The 19,560-nt window shown below is 39.9% G+C and overlaps 1 protein-coding gene across 2 annotated transcripts in view; it reads left to right on the top strand.

Annotated features, from left to right (window-relative positions):
• The first annotated feature begins 390 nt into the window (after positions 1-390).
• The window catches only part of IGF2BP2 (insulin like growth factor 2 mRNA binding protein 2), a 145,904-nt gene continuing 126,734 nt past the window's right edge, over positions 391-19,560 (top strand). For both annotated transcript variants that reach the window (XM_046657734.1, XM_046657735.1), the window contains exons 1-2: positions 391-724; positions 2,292-2,352. In XM_046657734.1, the coding sequence (XP_046513690.1) occupies positions 547-724; positions 2,292-2,352 (239 nt within the window). In that variant the 5' untranslated portion in view covers positions 391-546. The remainder of the gene's footprint in view (positions 725-2,291; positions 2,353-19,560) is intronic.

Consider the following 19,560-nt stretch of genomic DNA (forward strand, 5'->3'; position numbering starts at 1 on the left):
GTTCTGGCGCCCGGGAGCCCCAGCCCCGGGCCGCGAGCCGCTTCCGCCCGCCCGGCGCGGGGCAGGAGCCCGGGTAGCCGCGCGGAGCGCTCGGAGCGCGGGGGGCGCGAGGCGAGGGGCGCAGCGGCGCGGGGCGGGGAGGGGGCGCTCGCTCGCTCACTCTCGGCTGCGCACACGCCCGTACAAACTCTCACACAGACACACGCGGGGTGCGCTGCCGCCGCCCGCCGCTGCTCCTCCTCCCGCCACCGCCTTGAGAGGGAGAGAGAGGGAGGCAGAGAGAGCGCTTTGTCCGCGCGCCGCCGCCCGGCCCGGGACTCTGCCCCGAGGAGGCAGCCGCGCCGAGTCCCCGCCTCCGCCTCTGCCCCCGGGCGGGCCGGGCCGGCCGCGGTGGGGGGAGCCAGGCTGAGGGTGGGGGTGGGTGGCGGGCGGGCGGAGGGCGGGGAGGGGGGGCGGAGGAGGAGGAGGAGAGACGAGGGCAGCGGAGGAGCCGAGGAGCGCCGGGTACCGGGCCGGGGGAGCCGCGGGCTCTCGGGGAAGAGACGGATGATGAACAAGCTTTACATAGGGAACCTGAGCCCCGCCGTCACCGCCGACGACCTCCGGCAGCTCTTCGGGGACAGGAAGCTGCCCCTGGCGGGACAGGTCCTGCTCAAGTCCGGCTACGCCTTCGTGGACTACCCCGACCAGAACTGGGCCATCCGCGCCATCGAGACCCTCTCGGGTGAGCAGTCGGCGCTGTCCCCCTCCCCCCGCCTCGCCCTGCTCAGGCCGGGACGGCGCCCGGAGGGAGGCCGAGCCCTGCGGGCGGCGCCCGGCGGGGGCTCCCGCGCCCGCACGCTCACTTCCACGCACCAGACCCTCAACTCTCGCCGCCGGCCCGCTCCTGGGACGGCCCGCTCCCCTCCCCCCACGGCTCCGCACTCACCTCTCGCCCTCCGAGCCGCGGCCCTAGGGCGACCCCCGTGCCGCTCCGAGGGTCCCCGGGGCTCGCTCGCTCTCGGGGAGCACCCCCTGTTCCCCTGGCTTCCCGAGCTGCTCTGCAGAGTTCCCCCGCCCCCATCCTTAGCGAGCCCCCGTCCCCCCTCTTCCCTGACCTTCCGGTCACCCTCTTTGTCAGGGACCCCCCCCCAATCCTGCATCTCCTTCTCCCTCGACCGGACCTTACCCCTTCCCGTGCCTCGTGCCCAGGACCTCTCGCCCTCTGGCGTCCCCTGAGCCGCACTCTCCTTTCGAGCCCCCTCCCCACCTCGCCCCGCGGTCCCCCACTTTCGGCACCCCCTCGGCGCCACCCTGGTGACCCCCTCCGAGGTTTCGGGGCTCCCCCAAGCCCAGCCCCTGCACGACGGCACATCTCTCTCGGTCCTCTCCCGAACCTCAGTCCCCTCTCGCTCGTCTCTCAAGCGCTCCTATTTTTCTCTGAATTTTTTGTCCGATTTTATTGAGAAGAACTCGGGGCTGGGGGCTTTCCGCCGCCTGTCCCCCCGCCTCCCGCTCGGCCAGAAGCACCTTTTTACGAGGTGCCCTGTCTCAACTCGGTGGGGGCCCGGGCTTAGAACGGGGGAAAAGGCGACCGGGGGGCCCGCGAGAGCGCTGGAGCCCAGACGGGAGACGGAGAGCGACACACACACACTCGCGCGCGCGCGCACTCCCCAACTCTCCCTCTCGCACACGCACCGCTCGGAGCCGCGCTTGCCCCCAGGCCCGGAGCCCGCGCCCCCCGAACCCCGGCCGGCCCGAGCCCCTTCCCCACCGGCGCGCGGGGTGGGGGCGGGGCGGCGGCGAGGCCGGAGCGACAGCCAGCAGCCGGCGGCGCCTGGGCTCTCGCGGCGGCGGACCCGGGGGGCTTCGGCGCGGCTCCTCGGGGCCACGGGGAGGAGAGGGCAGGGAGGGCAGCGCGGCGGAGCCTTCGGGGCCCGGGGTAGCGGAATGGAGAGGTGGGGGCCGGGAGAGGAGCGGGGCCGCGCCAGCCCTGCAGCTTGAGTTTCAAATGAGCTCATCCTTTCAAATTGGCGCCGCTCTTTATTAAATTTGTTTTTCCGGTAATGCCACCCACAGCTATACCTGGGGTCGGATCCGGGCTCGCCCCCTCCCCCCTCCTCGTCCCAAGACCCGGGGCGCCCACCCTCCTTCCCACTGGGAACCAAGTTTGCCCAGCTCGAGCCGGGTAGGAGATCCCTGGAGGGCGCCCGAAGGCGGAGCCGCAGCGTGGAGTTCTGTGCGTGCCCCTCCTAGACCCCCGCGGGGCTGGTCGCGGCAAGGTTCTGAGTGCTTTAATTTCTGTTTTAAAGGTAAAGTGGAATTGCATGGGAAAATCATGGAAGTTGATTACTCAGTCTCTAAAAAGCTCAGGTAAATATATTTTGCTTAGTTATTTTGTGATTGGGCTTACGTATAAGTAAAAAAACACACTCAATTTTTAAAAATGTGCTTTTGTAGTTTTTTTAAAAAAGGCTTTTGTTTGTTTTGTTCGTGGAGATAACATAGTTTGGAAAGTTGCATTTTTTACTTTCATTATATAAGGTGTTTACTGTACTTAGAAAATATCTGGTGCCTTATTGGGGTGGGGGGTGGCGGACACTAGCTCTGTGAAATTGGCTGGGATCGTTTAACTTGTTTATCAGAACTGGCCTCCCACCCCCCACTCCCACCCCTACCCCCAGGACAATGGCCACAAATGCTTGTCAAGACTTCCTGTGAGATGTTAAGAGTAAATATTTACTGTGTCAGCTAAATTGCTGAACTAAACTTCGCGATTAATTAGTTTTCTTTTTTAGATAGCTTAATGTTGAATATTAAAATAATTCAGGAAGGGGTCCATATTTTGCATAGCCCTCTAAAGAAGTAGGTTGTTTGGATTGGATGGCAGTTAAAAGCCAGAGTTTTTTAGTCACTGAAACTACTGAATATTGCTTCTGAGCGTTTTGTTGTTGTTGTTGCTTTGAAGATATATTTGAGGCTGAACAAATATCACTGTGAAATCCATAGTTATATTAAAGTGCACTGTTGTTAATGAAGGAGTGAAAAGTTTTGTGGAGGTTGGGTTTCTCCACAGTGGTTGGCTTACATGAGAAATATCTGTCTATGAGGAGAGAAGGAGGGAGAACATCTTTGTTTAAAGTTTATTGTGGACTTTAAATTTGGGCCCTTTATTACTCATTCTTAGATTTTTTTTCTCCTATGTGTCCTAACTTAGTTTATATCCCGTTCACATACATTTCTGCACCATTAGTCATTAAGCAGCTGAATTGGAAACTCTTAAGTGAAGTCTTTGATTTACCACCTTTACAATTTGTGATACTCAATAGAGTAACCAGTAAGTTTTGTCAGTATTGAATAGATTTTGAAACAAACTATCTTAACTTTATAACTACTTAGATGTTTTGTTAAAGAGGTTTTTTTTTTTTTTTTAACATTGTGTGCACATTTCTGGATATATTTTATTTTAACTAAGCAACAGGGTATCTTTTGTTTGCAAGTGATTCTGTGACATATCAGAAAACTACTTAATACATTTTTTAAAAGAAGAGGTAGAAGTTACAATTTGCAGTTTCATGTGTACTATTAAGCTAGTTCTTCTCCCTAAGAAAAGATGTAATGTGTAACTGATTGCTATTTCAGTGAAGTATTCTAAATTTGTATACCTTCCTATAAAAAATTTTTTTCTTGAGAAATCCAAGTTGAAGCTCTCTGATATATTAAGTATTTATTGGCAGTTTAAATTACTCATCTTACAACACTTGAAGATGTGAATATATTGAACAAGGTTGAAAGAACCACCCAAAATATTTGATGGGTTATGTTTCTATAAATACCTAATTCTATTGGCTGTACAGCTATTTTGATTCCTTTTTGGGGTTATAATTAATAAAAATCACTAGAATTTTAACTTTGGTTAGTTGGGGTCTCATTTCATGCTGCAAAGTTCATTATTTAATGTTGCAATATAAATGAAATACTAGTTTATCTAAAGTTATTAACATCTAAAACTTGCCACAAATATACTACTATTTAACTTTTTTCTTTTAAAAATACGGTGGTTATTTGCTGTTAGCTAGTGTGTCATTTAAATAATTTTGTTGTGTTTATATAAGAATTCAGAATCAAAAGCATGTCCCAGATTTTTCGTGTTCCTTAAATAAAGAGCAATATAGGAGTTACACAGTCCTATTAGTACATGGTTTCTTTGCACATGTGGGCGATATGAAATACCTAGGAGATAGATTAAAATGCGCTGGGTATGATTCACTACACTGAAGACGTCTGACATACCAAATGTATGCATAAGCTGCCGCTCTAGAGGGTTGCATCAATTCTGATTGGATGGTTTTAATCTTTTTTTTTCCTTTATTAGTTTAAAATGCAGAAATTAGTTACTTGCACTGCAGGCTAAGGGCGAGAGAGCTAATGACTGGTGTTGTGTACTGAGCTCAGACTCCTGGGATGAGGCAGCTGTACTCCTGGACAGGGCACTACCACGGTGGTGGCTTTCAAAAAGCAGGGCACTGTGACATTTGAAACCAGAGCTTTTATGTTATATGGTGACTATTTTGGTGTTCTTTTGTTGCATTTCCATGAAAATTAACAAGTTAGAAGCAAATTTGTCTGGGTCAAGTCAGTTCCATATGTGGTTTCTGTGTTAGTTGAAGTGAAAATGTGAAGAAAACAGTTCATCCTCATTGCTTGCTTACTTAAAAAATCATTCAACAATTGAGTGCTCATTTTCTTTATATTGTTCTGATTTCTTTCTGTTCTCAAGCATCAGTTTTAATATCTACATTCCAAATAGATTTTTTTAAGCTAATGATACTTTGGGAGGAGATGTTTTTATCTTAAGTTATGAAATTATTGGCATGCCATTTGCTTACCAATTGGGTCTTTTGTTAAATATCATTCTAGCATCATTTTATATGTGCTATTATAGCAGACAGACTAGACACCATTATTTTCTCAAGGTCATTCAGAAATAGAAAGTTCTTTTTTCTTTTCGCCACATGTGTTTCATTCTTATTAAATGCAAATTATTGTAATGTAAACCTTGTACAAACCATCTATTTCTCTTACTTTCTATGTTGGTTTCAGGCTCTGTTGAATAAAAATGTTTGGATCCTTTTTCTCTATTCTTATTTTTTGGTAGTATGTATGAATCAAAGATTTCTGAAAGAGGAAAAACTGCTAAGGGCTTTAAAATTCTGTTAAAAGTGGTGGAAACTTCCTTGATAGGAATTTCATTTTTGATGTTGATGAAAGTTTAGTTTTAAAAAATATATGTATATCTATATATGATTCTACACACATGCACGCACAAGCACACATATTGCCATAAATTGTTTTGATCTAAGACATACGCTAACCTGAATGTGCTTTGTAACTAAAGTTGAATGATTCTGTGAGAAACAAAACTTTGAAAAATGCAATTTCTGCCCACTTCTAGGAAGTAACTAAGTGGTGCTAGACATGCTTTCACTGAGATGGTGTGAATACTATGAGGTAGTGTAGGAAAAAGCTATGAATTTGTCTTTCATGAGTTAAAAATCAGTAATTGTGTTCTCTCCAATGCAAATGAATTTGGTCTCCTATAGGAATGTTAAAGAAAACAGTATCTCAATTGTATTTTGCTTGTATGTACTACATTGTGTATAGTTGAATTAAATACCAAAAAGGAAAAAAAAAAAAAAACACCCAACCTCAAGTCTTCCCTGTAACAAAGGCTTTTGCTGCATCAATTTTTAATTTTGTAGCAACAGAAAAGACTTTATTAGGTTAAAATCATATGGTAGCCTCCTATTTCAAGAATTTGTTGAATTAGAAATTAATGCCTGGATTTAATTATATAGATTTGATGTGTGGCTATAATATATGAGTATAAAATATATATCAAACTGTAAGGTTACTTACTTTGGTTTGGCTTTGAGTTGGACATTTAGTTTCCCATTTTAAAAAAGGCTAATCATTTTTTCATATGATTCTAGGTAATGCCATAGAGAATCACCCATTTTTGTGACCTTTAAGACATAAGCATTAGAATTAAAATAGAAGCAATAAAGAAAAAAATTACTTGATAATTCAGGTGATAATGTAGGTTTAAAATTCCATTTTACATTTTTAAAAGACTGGTCACTTGATGTTTTCACATTATTTAGTTAAATTTTAAAAAACACTGAAATCTACAAATCAAAATAGATTTTATATCCTGCTTGATTTTCCACTTCTCCAAATTCATACCAGTTTTAAATTGTGTTGTAGCCATTTATACAAGTATTAAATGACTAAACACCTAAACATTAATTCTAAAAGTTGATTTGGTAATATGTAATACATTTGCCAAATTGTTTTGTAAAATAATAATGTTTCCTTGTAATTATAGCTGAGTCTAAGATGACCAGTAAGGGATGGTCTCAGAGTTTTGTTTTTTATTTTGTTAAGCTGAGATTATCATTTCTATAGAGAAGAAGAGAGAAAATTAGTAGTGTTTGTACAACATTTTTGATACATGATGGTCTAAAGGACAATATATTTTCTTTCAGAAGAAGAATTTTAAAGGACATTAGAAGATTTAAAACTAATTGCAAATCAAAATTAACATTTCACTATTATTTTGAGTAAATGTTTTTATTTTATGAAGGTTGCTCCAATTTTTCAACTGGGGAAGATATAAATGATGTTGAAATGTGCATAAAAGGATAATAACTTAGGCACATTTATTAAAAGTCAAAAAATGATGAAAATCAGATTTTTACAGGAACTGTTATACATATTTGATACTTTTCAGCTTTCTAAATATTTGCTGTCTACTGCTGAATCACTCTGCTAATGAAATCCTCAAAAGTAGATGAGCAATTGGTCAGAGTTGTTAGAGGATATTAGTTGAGCTAGGTGTATCATCTCTGTGATTCAGTGGGGTGTGTGTACATTGGTGTGTGTGTGTGTACGTGTGTGCTTTGTGGGGGACAGTAGTTTCAGACAGATGATATCAAGAGGCAAGGGAAAAAAACCTTTAATTGAGCAAAAATTGCTCTGGATCTCAGTTCTGGCAAGGGAAATGAAAATCACTAGGTGTTTGAACCTTGTGGCAAAGGGAATCAAGTGCAATGATATTTGCCTTGAGTGATGCATAACTTCTTGTAAGTAGTTAACCTTGTGGAAGCCCAGGCACAGGCACCTGTAATGGTTGCTTCTATGAGCATGCTGCAGGAAGGACCATCCAGGGCAAAAGCTGTCCCCCCTTTTTGCTTGAATGTCCCCTCTCACTAATAGAGTTAGCCAAGTGATTCTGTGAAGGCTTTGATCATCTAAAAGCCATTTTTTAAGTCTTAGAAAATTCGAGATTTGAATATGCATTTTCATTTTGACATCCTATACTATGGAAGGCAGTATATTATTTTGCATAACAAAAGTATGTTGCGAATCAATTTTATTAGAAGAAGCATGGTAACGAACTGGTTTCTTTGGAGGCTGTTAAAAAAGTGGAATTATAAATTTCAAAAATATATTTTAAAAAATTCTGTTTAAATACCACCAAAGTGTCTTGAGTGTTCTTTTTGGTTTTAAAGAAGAGTGGTGGGTCTTAGCTAAACCAATTTTTTAAACTAGTTTTCTAAAACTTTTAGTCAGAATTTTTAGTCAAAAGTGTAATCTCTCAAAAGTTATGGTTAACCTCTTAATTTGAAGGATGGGACAGTTCTGTTTAACAAAACACGTCCAAATAATTTTATCAGTCAAGGTTTATTCTTTTTGCAGTCAAATTCAAGTTCAAATTAGTTTGAGTAGTCACTGAAAACACTATCATTGAAGAAAACATAATAGCACATAAACTGCAAACACCTACCAGTAAAGATAACAGTCTTTCCTCCCGTTTATCACCATTAAAATATTTTTAAAAATCTTTTACTTTATAATTTGACTTCATGCTTACAAACTTGTAATTTTCATTTGGTGGCATGGACTGTATGGGTTCTATTTTGGGCAGCAAAATTGCAGAGTGCTCAGAGCATTATTTTTAAGGTTTTTCTTTTCCTGTTTTGATCATGGACTTTAGTCTGGTCTTTCCATAAAATAGTGAAGAAAAATTATTTTCTTTTACAAAAAAATTCAGATCCTGTTGTTTTGGCTTCCAAAGAGGAGGGGGAATGAATAACTGTTTCTTTAATTTGGTTTAGAGTTTGATGGCATATTGAGATGTGGAATAAGTAGACCGGAGAAAAATGGATGCTTTTGCATTAATAGCAGACAGTCAAGTCCGAAAGCTAACCCGATGTCCATCATTTAATAGACATATGTCTCCTCCCCAAGCCTCTGGTTCTCACTAAATAAGAAGCTTGCATTTTGGGGGTGTATTGCGTTTGTTTATTCCTGGGTTTCCTAGTTATTTATCTGTTCTACACTTTATTTCATAAAATGTGAAGATTTAGTTAGAATTTTCCCACTCTGTTTACTACCAAGAACATTTCATAAAATAGGTATTTTAATAAGTCCAGTAAATGAAAATTAAGAGTTCTGGTGCATGTTTTAGACTTTCTAATATTTGCCTAATCGTAAGAAATGTTGTACATAATGACCAGGAAAATATGTATGGGACCATTCCAATGAAAATGCTATTTTCAGTTTTTCTTATTATCGTATAATTAATATGTACTAGCATGTGAGAATTTGCCTTAATGGGAAGCTTGGACTTTTAATTTTTGTTTTAAATATGATCAGAAAGGTTGTTTCATGATTCCATGGGTTGATATGTAAATACTAGTAGCAGCATTATTTCAGAGAGAGAGAGATGTATTTTTATGCACCTGCATCTTATATTCATCTAGTACTAATGATGTCCCAGCTTCTTCAACACGTTATTTCATTTATTCCAAATAATAATTATGTGAAGAAGATAGGATAATTAATATTGTCCCCTTTTTTCAGATGAGGAAACTCAGTCTCAGAGACATTTAAAAATTTGCCTAAGACCATATGGCTATTAAATGGTAAAGCCAGGGCTAGAACACAGGTTTTCTGATTCTTGTTTTGGTGTACTTCACCTACATTTACTCTTTTTAATTAAAGAAGTCGACTAAAAGTATTATGAGGTTCAAAGGAGGACATTCAAGAGTGATAGAAATATGTGAAAATAGATTTGTTTAGGAATGAGCCTTTGCAGTGATCTTATTCTCACTTCAATTTGCATGATCTGTTCTTTGTTACAATTTTTAGAAAAAAAAATTGGAAATAAACAAAGGTAATTTTAAAATTATGAGCAGCATTACCTCCTCCTTTCACCATGCTTCCTGTAGACAGAAGTGGCAGGTATGCCTAACTAAGCAGGTTGGATTTTGTTGTCTTGTTATATTGCTTTTTTCAGTAGTTTCATTCCTTGTGTTGTGAAATAGGACATTGCCAAGAAAGACGTTTCTTTAAACATCTGAGCTGCACAGATTACGCACGTAGCCCTGGTCAATGATGTGCCCTGTGGTAAATGAACGTCTAGTACAAGGAATCACTTGGGTGGGTTCTTCACAGGTTTCAGCCAACCCATTGCTGGAGGCCAGGACCGTGTTTTGGTTTAAGTGTTTCCCTGGTAGCTGCCAGGTCTTTCCCCAGATTTGTTGTTTCTCTCTGCTTCACTTTCTGTACAGAATATGGCCTCTGGCCTCTCCTGTGGGGATGGAATGAGTATTAATAGGATAGCATCCATAAAGTTCTCAGAGTTCTTCGTTAATGACATAATCACTCAAAAACATATACTAAATAACTAAGCACGTGAAGCAGTCTAAGTCCCCTTAATTGTAAACTTGTCCTGCATTTGTTCTCTCATTTACTTTAACTTTTGTATACCATCGGATTTATGGTGGTGGTGGGAGAGAGGAAAGAATTATCAAGAAAAAAAAGGTGAAAGAAGGTTATTTCCAACTTCCCACGCATTTCATTTCTTTAACTTAGTACAGTCCAGAGTGGAGTATTGCATGTTCTGTGGAATTCTAACTTGGAAGATGGGGAAAAAGAGGGAAGATAGCTAATACCAAGTAGCTGGTGTGCTAGGCACTGGACTAGGCCTCCTACATATGTGATTTTACCCTTAAAACAGTCAGGAGGGGCCTGTGTTTCATTCCTTTCTCAGATAGGGCTGTAGAGCTTCAGACTCCAGAACAACTCCTTTCACCTGATCAAACCTGCTTCAAAGAAGCAGTGGCCTTGTTATTACTCTTGCTTTCTGTCTAATTTGAATACAGTAGCAGCACCCTAACAATAAGGTAGGAAGTTGTGATCCTGTGTACATAGGTTATAGAGTAACTTTGTATATTTTTCCTAACTCAGAATGAGAGATATAATTTAAATGTATGCAACAGATATGTTGAGGAGAAGAGACTAAAGTTTAGTATATTTTTAATTTAGTGTAATTGAAAAACAGCTAAAAGTGTTAGTCATAACTTGAAGAAACTTTCTTGAAGTAGTCCAAGAGTAGAGGCATTTTTAATTATATAAAGATAAACAGATGTTTTTAAAAATCATTGTGGTTGAAAGTTAAGTGTAAAAAACGTATATGATGTAGTGTTGGGGGAGGGTCTGTATTCATGCCTTTGGCCCAGATATTTTTTTAAATCCTGAAAAAAATTCAGGCTTTTTTGTTTAGGACCTAAAATGTTGCACAGAGTTTGGCATCCTTTCATTTTTATCTGTATGTAAAAAAAATGTCTATGGTTTAGAGAAGGAAAATATGGGATTCTTGCAAATTACTTCTTATAAAATGATTTATTTTATTAACAGAAAGTTTTAAACCTTTTTGACACATGAAAATGTCAGTGAAAACACAGGGAGTAGAAAGATTCGTATGTTCTTTTTGACACAATGCTTAAGCACACTAGACGTTCCTGACTTTTTTTTAGTAAATAAGGCTTAAGATACAATTATATTACCAGTGAAATGAGACATACAAGAGTTTCGATTCCAGATAGAGAGGTGATGCTTTCTTGATGAGAACATAATTTTATGAAATTTATTATGACTTTAAAAAAAATGACTTTTCTCAGTCAAGAACCTCTAATAGAGCTTAGAATATTATCAGAAAAGACATTTTTATTACCATGTTATATATTCTCTTTATTCTTTCTCTTCAAAAAAAAAAGTGAAAAATATATAATCAAATGGTGATTCTGTGGACAGGTTACCCTCAAACCAATTCTTGAAACAGGATATTTAAAAAAAGCTCGTATGAGGACAGGCTACATTGTTTTTGTATTACATGGAGACCTGTTACTTTAGTCACCCATGATCTTTGTGATTTTAACAATGCATATTTGGAAAAATGGATATTTTCTCTATCCTCATGTGGATAAGGTTTTGGAGTAAAGTGTTTGTGCATCTTAATTTGAGAGAGTTGGAAGTAGATAATGAAACAGTTTAACACTGAAAAAAAGTGCAGTTTAGCCTTTTCAATTATTAAGAAAGAAAGAAAAGAGGAAGGGAGGAAAGGAGGCGGGAGGGAGGGAAGGAAGGAGAGAGGAAAGGATATAGGCAGCCATAGAAACATAGGTGACTGAACTATGTCATGTAGCTTGTACATTCTCTCTTTCTAATTCCAGAGCACATGGGAAAGGCTGGTACTCACTGACAGTATGTAGAAGACAGTAAGTGACTCCGCTGGTGACAGCACGACTGGGAGTCTCACACTACTTGTTCTTTTCTTTGACATTTAAAAACTCTAGGAGTATGTGGCTGGGCTGCCCCACAAAAGGTTTTGAATTTCTTTCTATGAGGCTCTGCACTGGCCACTTCCCCTCTCTCTCTTACTTTCCTTCCCCTTTGCATTTCCGTGGGGATGGCTAAGGAGGGCTGGAAGGTGCCTGGTGTGCAGGCCTGCCTCCAGCCCAGTGCCCCTTCGTTGGCTGAGTTGGGGAAAGACAGGGAGACGTGTGTGCGCTTGCTCGATGTGTTGGAATGTATGGGTTCTGTGGCATACACTTACTCAGAATGTGCAACAGACACACGCTCCTCAATGGTTATGGGGGTCACGCGTCATAGGCTTTCGTGAGTGGTTGAAAATTTGGGAAGGAATTTCCCAGTGCTGAAAGTTTAGGTTACTTTTTTTCCCCCTGAAGTGCAATTGTATTTATTCTTTATAAAGGGAAAAAATCTATTTTTTTTAAAGCCATTTTTAGAAAAGATCTGTGGATGCATAAATAATCTGGCCTTTCTCCTGGATCCAGCTGTACTCTTCTTCCCTTTCTCTTCAAACTGATATTGATGTCTTCAAATCATGGACACTGAATTTGTAAACTAAGCTTTTCAGAACTCCCTGAGTTGTGTTGCTGGTAAAGATGATGAAATCAAGGATCTTTGGAAACCAAGTTTTAAGCTCAGATATTTTAAAACATAGGATTTAGTCTCCCTTTTAAGGAATAAAGGACAAAATATTAGTTGGTTAATATTGTTTAAATTTTTTAATTGCTTAATATTTTTATTTTTTTATTTTTTCATTTTATATATTTTTTTTCTTCACAAAAACTTTGAGATGACAAAAGTGCTGATGGCTCAATTATTTGAAATGAAGACAGGGATTTAGGTTTATGAAGCAGATAAATTAAAAGGAGATTTTGTTTTAAGTCTTATAAAAGACTGGGAACAGGTGGTTGATTCCAATATAATTTTTTATACATGTTAAGAGGTTTGCTGGGGAAGAGTTAGCTTTTTGGTTCATTGATTTTTGTGTTAATGGTTTGCTATACGTGCCTATTTCCATAATGGTTTCAAAACAATAGTTTTGATATTGAAAATGACTTGTGGCTTTAGCTCACTTATAAGGATTATGGTCAAGGTGTTAATACCTGCTTTAAAAATTTCTAGACCAAAGTCTTATACTTTATTCCCCATGGCAGTGCTTTTAACAGTGTGTTCCACAGAGCCTTACGATTCTGAGGAGATGCCAGGTTTATGGGAAGAAGGGGTGGACATATCTACATGGGGGATCCTGGCTTCTTACCTCTCTCTCAATCAGAAGACAGCTGCATTCATTGCTGTTTCATATATTGAAGTTCCATCTAGAGTACAGTTTAGAAAAGGGGTTTGCTGCTTTAAAAAACAGTTTGAAAGTATCAGTCCTCTAGTATGTAATTCTGGGCCTTGAGTCCATTCTTTGATCAGGCATTCTAGCAGATCCAAAGTTCTTCTTGAGGAAAGTTTAGCTCTTGTCTTTGTTACTTCTGAATCTACTTCCTGTGGAATGGCCTTCTGTCTCCTGTCACTTTCGCTTTAGTAACAAATGTTTGCTTTGCCAACTGCATGCCAACTACTAAATCTATGGATTTTTCTACAATCAACAGCACAGAATGTTTGCCCTTCAGGAACTTTCCAGGGAGCTCCTTGACCAATGATTGCACTCTAGCTCTTGGCAGAGCCATTAGAGTCAACTGACCTTGAAGAGTGATGGGTCTGGTGACATGGAACCCCACTTCTTCATTGAGAGCAAGTTTTTGCTTCAGGCGGTCCAGGCAGGTTGGCCTTCCTACCCCTTCTTCTAGCAGAGCATCCCTACTTTTAGTTGTTGTATATGTTGGGGTTCCGTGAACACAGGGGTGATCTTCAAAATATTTACAACTGGTTAGAATGGATGCCCAACAAATGAGAAAGGACGTGACCAACTGGTTAGAATGGATGCCCAACAAATGAGAAAGGACGTGAGCCAGTATTCTCTAACACACATGTCCTCAGTATCCGTCCTGCATACATGATTCTTGTTCCAAAACAGGATATTACTTCAAAACATATATATTATTCTCTCAATGATTTCTTAACCTATGGCCGAGGACTCTTGGAGGGACTTTGGCTTCTGTATTGTTTCCAAGAGCCTTCTGGGTGGTTCTGATGCCCAGAGAGAGAGGCTCCCCTCTCAGCTCTGCTCCACACCCCTGTGCTCCATCATGCCAGCTTCCTGTGGGTTGGTTTTCAAAGACTGATGATTTTATATCATACACCCAAGTTTTTGTAGTAAGACTGTTATAAGAGACCACCATGTATTTGCAGGGGTCCACACTCAGATGCCTGCAGATGACATAAATGGTGGCAAGGGGGGATTCTGTGGAGTCCAGGAGGGGTAGCTATTAGTCTGCTCCAGCCAGCTGCTGCCATGTGGAAATGTAGAGCCAGTATTCCCAAATCTGATTTTTCAAGAGAAGCCAGAAGTCAGAGTTCTTCTGTTAAATGTTGTTAACAATGCAAAAATCTTTGTAGATGCGGTGAGGGTCAAGGAAGATAGCCATGGGTTGAATGTGGCCGGTGGGTAGCCACTTTGCAGTCTGCCACGTGAAAATCTGCATCTTCTATAAAATATTGTTGAAGACATTCTCCAACATGTTTGATATGTCTCACCCTTTAAGGCTTATCTATAAGTAAGAAGGAAAAGTCCTTCTTTTGATAAACTGGATAAACTGGTAGGTCTCTTATCTAAACACAATAGCTGTTTAGAAGCTCAAAATTAAAATTAGATCTCAGTTGCAACAACAATCTTTAGTTTCGTGGAATAATTGTTTTCTCCATTATAAAGTACCCCATAGTTTTAACTTTATGTAATGATCTTACTTTCTCTTTTATTAAACCATCTAAAATCCTTTTGTAAATATAGAACATACATATGCCGAATATATGACAATCTGATAAGTTTGTGTATATAGTATTTCATGATACATGTTCATGAGAAAAAAAATAAGCCTGTATTCTCGTATAATTGGAGAAACGTGTTTCCACATCAATCTGAATTACACCCTCTCCAATTAAACACTGGGCCAACTATAGATAATGTTTTAAACCATTTCCTAAGAAAATATGATTCTCATATGTCCAGCAAACATCTTTTTCAATAAAGAACTTGAGTTCTGCCTGTAAATCAACATCCGATATAAGGCAGGTAGTTATAAAAGCATAGAGTGTACTCGGTAGGAAAATTCAGTGGTGAAAAATTGTGCTTTTAAATATGTTTGAAAAGTGTTTTGGTTACTATCGCACTTTCTTGTGTTTAAGTTGAGGAAATTGAAGGCCATATGGATTCTGCTTCTGGGCCCTGGGTGCAGTAAATACTCATTAAGGCCAAACTAAATGAAAACTGCCAGTTGCCTAAGGGACCTTTTTTTAAAAAAAACAAAAAACAAAAAACAAAACAACAAAACTATTCTGACAGTTGGAATTAGCATTTTAAAAATGTATCTTTGTTCTGTAACTTACGTGCATAATGAAATAGTTCATTGGTAATCCCTATAATGGTGAGGTAAAGCACTTGTCTTGGAGAATGGAAGTTATCAAGTCATGTATGGTAAGGCATAATAGAGTGGCATACAGGAGTCTGGGAATTCAGGATTTCATTTGGCTTCCCTCATTTGTGATGGATCTAAATGGTCATCAGTTCTACAAAAATAGCCAACTCTGTTTTTTGGACTGGTCTTTTGAACTTTAAAAATTTGAAGTTCCATGAGATCTGGGTTTTGTCTTACTTTTTATTTCCACTGTTGCATCTTGAATGCCTTAAATAGTGGAAATAGCTGCTTGTTAAATATTTTTGAATGAATTAGTTAAAACTAAATTTAAAATTAAAGTTAAATTTAAAAAGCCGTAATAAGATATCGTTAATGATTTACTTTTATTTCTTTCCCTCTTTTCCTCTTTTCCTCCTCCTTTATTTTCAAGTGGGGTGGGGGAAATAGCAGTTCACAGATTTTGCTCTTTTGTGAGCGAGTTTTTCAAGCTTTCAACCGAATCTTTGGCCTAAGTGGAGTAAAACCATCACGGGCATTTTAGGTATGAAGGCTCTTTAAAACATGAGGTGAGCTGCAAAGAACAGTTGCACAGGGCTGCAAAACAAGTACTGGAAAGCAGAGATTCAGGTTTGGTGGCACCAGAATAGTTTTGCAAATCAGTTTTTTTTTTAAAAAAAAAATAAAGCAAGGATAGGTTAATTTTAGTATTATTAGATTCAGTATGGTTGCATGAAAATACAATTTTTCCTGTAGATATTTCTCTCTGTAACCCAAATTGCATTAAGAATCTACTGGGAATCATAGAAGAAAAACCTACTTGAAAAAACAAAAACAGCTATCCTCTTATTGCAAGATAGTAGGTGGATATAAGAATCAAACTTAAGTGTGTTTTTATATAGTAAATCAAATATGATCAGTTTAAACAGCATCAAAAGTTATTGTGAAAAAAACAAGTGTAAAAATGACAGGAATTACGAATGGATAAGATAATTCATAACCAAGAAAGTGATCTTAAATTAAATGGTATTTGCAAAGCAAGATGCTGTCAAATGCCCTGTATTAGTAATCCATTGCTGCATACAAATCACCCCAAAATTTAGCGATTTAAAACAACAAACAGGTGCCAGCCTGGTTAAGTTCACACGTTCCGCTTTGATGGCCCAGGGTTCTCCGGTTCCGATCCTGGGTGCGGACATGGCACCACTCTGCAAGCCATGCTGTGGTAGGCATCCCACATATAAAGGAGAGGAAGGTGGGCATGGATGTTAGCTCAGGGCCAGTCTTCCTCAGCAAAAAGAAGAAAATTGGCAGCAGATGTTAGTTCAGGGCTAATCTTCCTCACAAAAAAAAAAAGAAAAGAAAACAACAAACATTTATTCTCTCACACATTTTCTGAGGGTCAGGAATATGGCATCTAAAAGTTTAGCTGGGTGGTTGTGGCTCAGTGTCTTTCATGAGATTGTAGTCAAGTTGCCAACTTAGGCTGCAGTCATCTGAAGGCTCAGCTGGGTGTAGAAGATGTCCTACCAAGCTAACTCACATGGTTGTTGGCAGGCCTCAGTTTCTCTCTGGCTATTGGCTGGAGGTCTCAGTTCCTCACAACATAGGGCTTCTCCATAGGTCTGTTCACAGCATGACAGGCTTCCCTGAGTAAGTAATCCAAGAGACTATGACACCACACTGCCTTTTGCCAGTTATACATCATCGCTTCCGCCTTATTTTGTTCTTTGGACGTGAGATGCTAGTCCAACCCGCTCTCAATGGGAAAGGATTACTCAAAAGGTGAATACCAGGAGGTGGGGATCATTGGGAGTCTTCTAGGGCTTAATTAAATCCATCAGGAAAAGTTAGCAAATCAAGGGGAGACTTGGTTGATTGAGAGCTTATACTGAAAAGAATAATTCCCTTATATTAATATTCATAATTAGCCACTTTTGGAGTAAAACTGGAACTCCTTCTAAAACAACAATAATAACAGTTACAGATTAATGAATCCTTTTATAATCCTTATTTAATTTTCACAACACCTTGGAGAGTGAGGGAGGCAGATACTACTGTCCTTATTTCGTAGATTAGGGACTGAGGCCCAGGTTATTCAGAGTGTTTAGACAGGGTCACATGTTTAGCATTCAACATGAGTTTTTTTTTTTTTTTTTCTTTTTCACTTCTTTCTGTTCTTTCCCCTGAAGATTGATGTCAATTACTTCTCCTTTTTATAAAACACAATTTAATTGTTCCCTTTCAGTCATATCTGAAAGAGCTGATTTTTTTTATGCCTAATTGGAGAGTTTAAAACATTGTTCTTATAGTGTCAATAAAGATGTTTGTCACTTTTCTGCCAGCAGCAAGAGTCCTTTTTGCTATTTTTGTAACTGGGTGAGGTCTGATTTCTCCAGAATTGTGCCATTCTGCGGTTAGCCATGGTCTACGAGAGGAAAATATATTTACTCTTCTTTAAAATCATTGGTTTTCTAAGAAATATGCTATTTACTATACCAAATCTGAGTAAATCTTTTTCAGGGAAAATGCAGTGGCCACTTTGATATCAGACAAGGCCAATTCTCTCCCCCACTAAAAATGTAAAACCTCAGGCCCTCAAGTCTTTGGTGCATACCTTTACTATACATTTGTTTCTTGAAGAAATTTGATAGTGTTTTTATACTATTTTTGGTGTCAGACATGTCCATGTCAGTGTTGAATGATTCATTCTGTATGAGCATTTTGCCAAACTCGGGTAAACCTATCAACTTGGCGTATGGAATGTCCCAAATTACTTTGACTTCAGTCAAATACATATTTCAATGGTCATGTCTTTAAGTTCCTGTTGGATCTCCATGCTCACTTTACTTGCGTTATGTATTTCCATAACCCATTTAGCCTTTTGTTTAAAGGTCCTGATAAACATGAGAGTTAAGTGAAGTGAGAAGTTATTTTGGTTGTTTCCTTTTGAACACGTATGGACTGAGGCTTATAGAATGTTAGAGTTTGTTAGGAGTGCCTGCTCTTTAGGAAAGATAGATGTTTAGCAAAACACTAGGGGTAAATATAAAATTAACTTTTCTATGTAGTTTCTATGTTCTAGTCAGCCAGAGTATATCCTGAGTTATCCTTCACCTGCGTCTCTCCGTTTTTGTATTCTTTGAGTGAATTGTTGACCTCTCCATAGTTAAAAATCTTGATGCGATGTTTTTTTCCACAAAACAATCAAATGATTATATTAAAGAATTCTTTTTTCTTTAGAGAGAACTCCTCAACTGGCTTCAGTGAACAGACTGAGTTTAAGATTTATTTCACATTTTTATCTTCAAGAGTTAGGAAGTTAAAGGTGAGCATGAATAAGGAATTCTGTGAGCTCAAAAGACCAATGTGATAATTAACTACACCTTATTTATTATTGTAGTTTTTAAAAAATATTTTGACTGCCTCTAGATATGCACCCAAAGAAATGTATTTTTTCTCATTCTTCCTCAGTGACTTCTTCTTCTTCTTATAATCCCAGCCTGGGGGAAAGATAACAGGGAAAATCAGAAGTCATCTGGTGGCCTGAACCACCTCAGCTGACCTGCTTAGTCTCAGATAATCTCAGTTATTCCTCCTCAGTTTGCTCCTCCAACTGATTTGTTTTTCACGTCAAGAAATGCAGCATTTTGGGGGCCAGCCTCGTGGCGCAGCAAAGTTCATGCTCTCTGCTTCTGCGGCCCGTGGTTCTCTGGTTCAGATCCCAGGCATGGACCTATGTATCACTTACTGAGCCATGCTGTGGCAGGCATCCCACATTTAAATAGAGGAAGACGGGCATGCATGTTATCTCAGGGCTGATCTTCCTCAAAAAAAAATAAGAAGAAAAGAAATGCAGGATTTGGGGTAGAAGAGAACATTTCCTACTTGGTAACCTGACAGAGTCCATTTCCCAGGCCTCCTCACAGAGCCACACAAGTGTATCTGTCTACAAAACACCTCATCACAGGAGCTGTCCACAGAGTTAGGACAGCTACTCCTCTGAGCGTCCCTCCGTGTGTGGTTGGATAGCCTTTGGAAACATACTGTTCTCCTAGATTTTCAGAAGTGCTTCTAGGCTAGTGCAATTGATGTTTGAACCTCAGACATTCACTGTTGTGTCCAACAGCCTAGGAGCCTTATAATGTAGAGTGAATGTGGTTGGGCATTTTCCATCATCAAAGGCTTCAGATGCTCCTCTGAAAACACAAGCAATATCAATTTCTCTGAATTTAGTTGACACTGTTCAATTCTTGACCTACGGTTATAGTTAGAATTAAATACACTGAGGCCTGACTGATTCAGACTAGTTGGGGTTATGGGAGTATCAGTGATAATATGT

This window comes from Equus quagga, chromosome 4, assembly GCF_021613505.1.
Source record: "Equus quagga isolate Etosha38 chromosome 4, UCLA_HA_Equagga_1.0, whole genome shotgun sequence".
In the NCBI taxonomy this organism is placed as follows: Eukaryota; Metazoa; Chordata; class Mammalia; order Perissodactyla; family Equidae; genus Equus; species Equus quagga.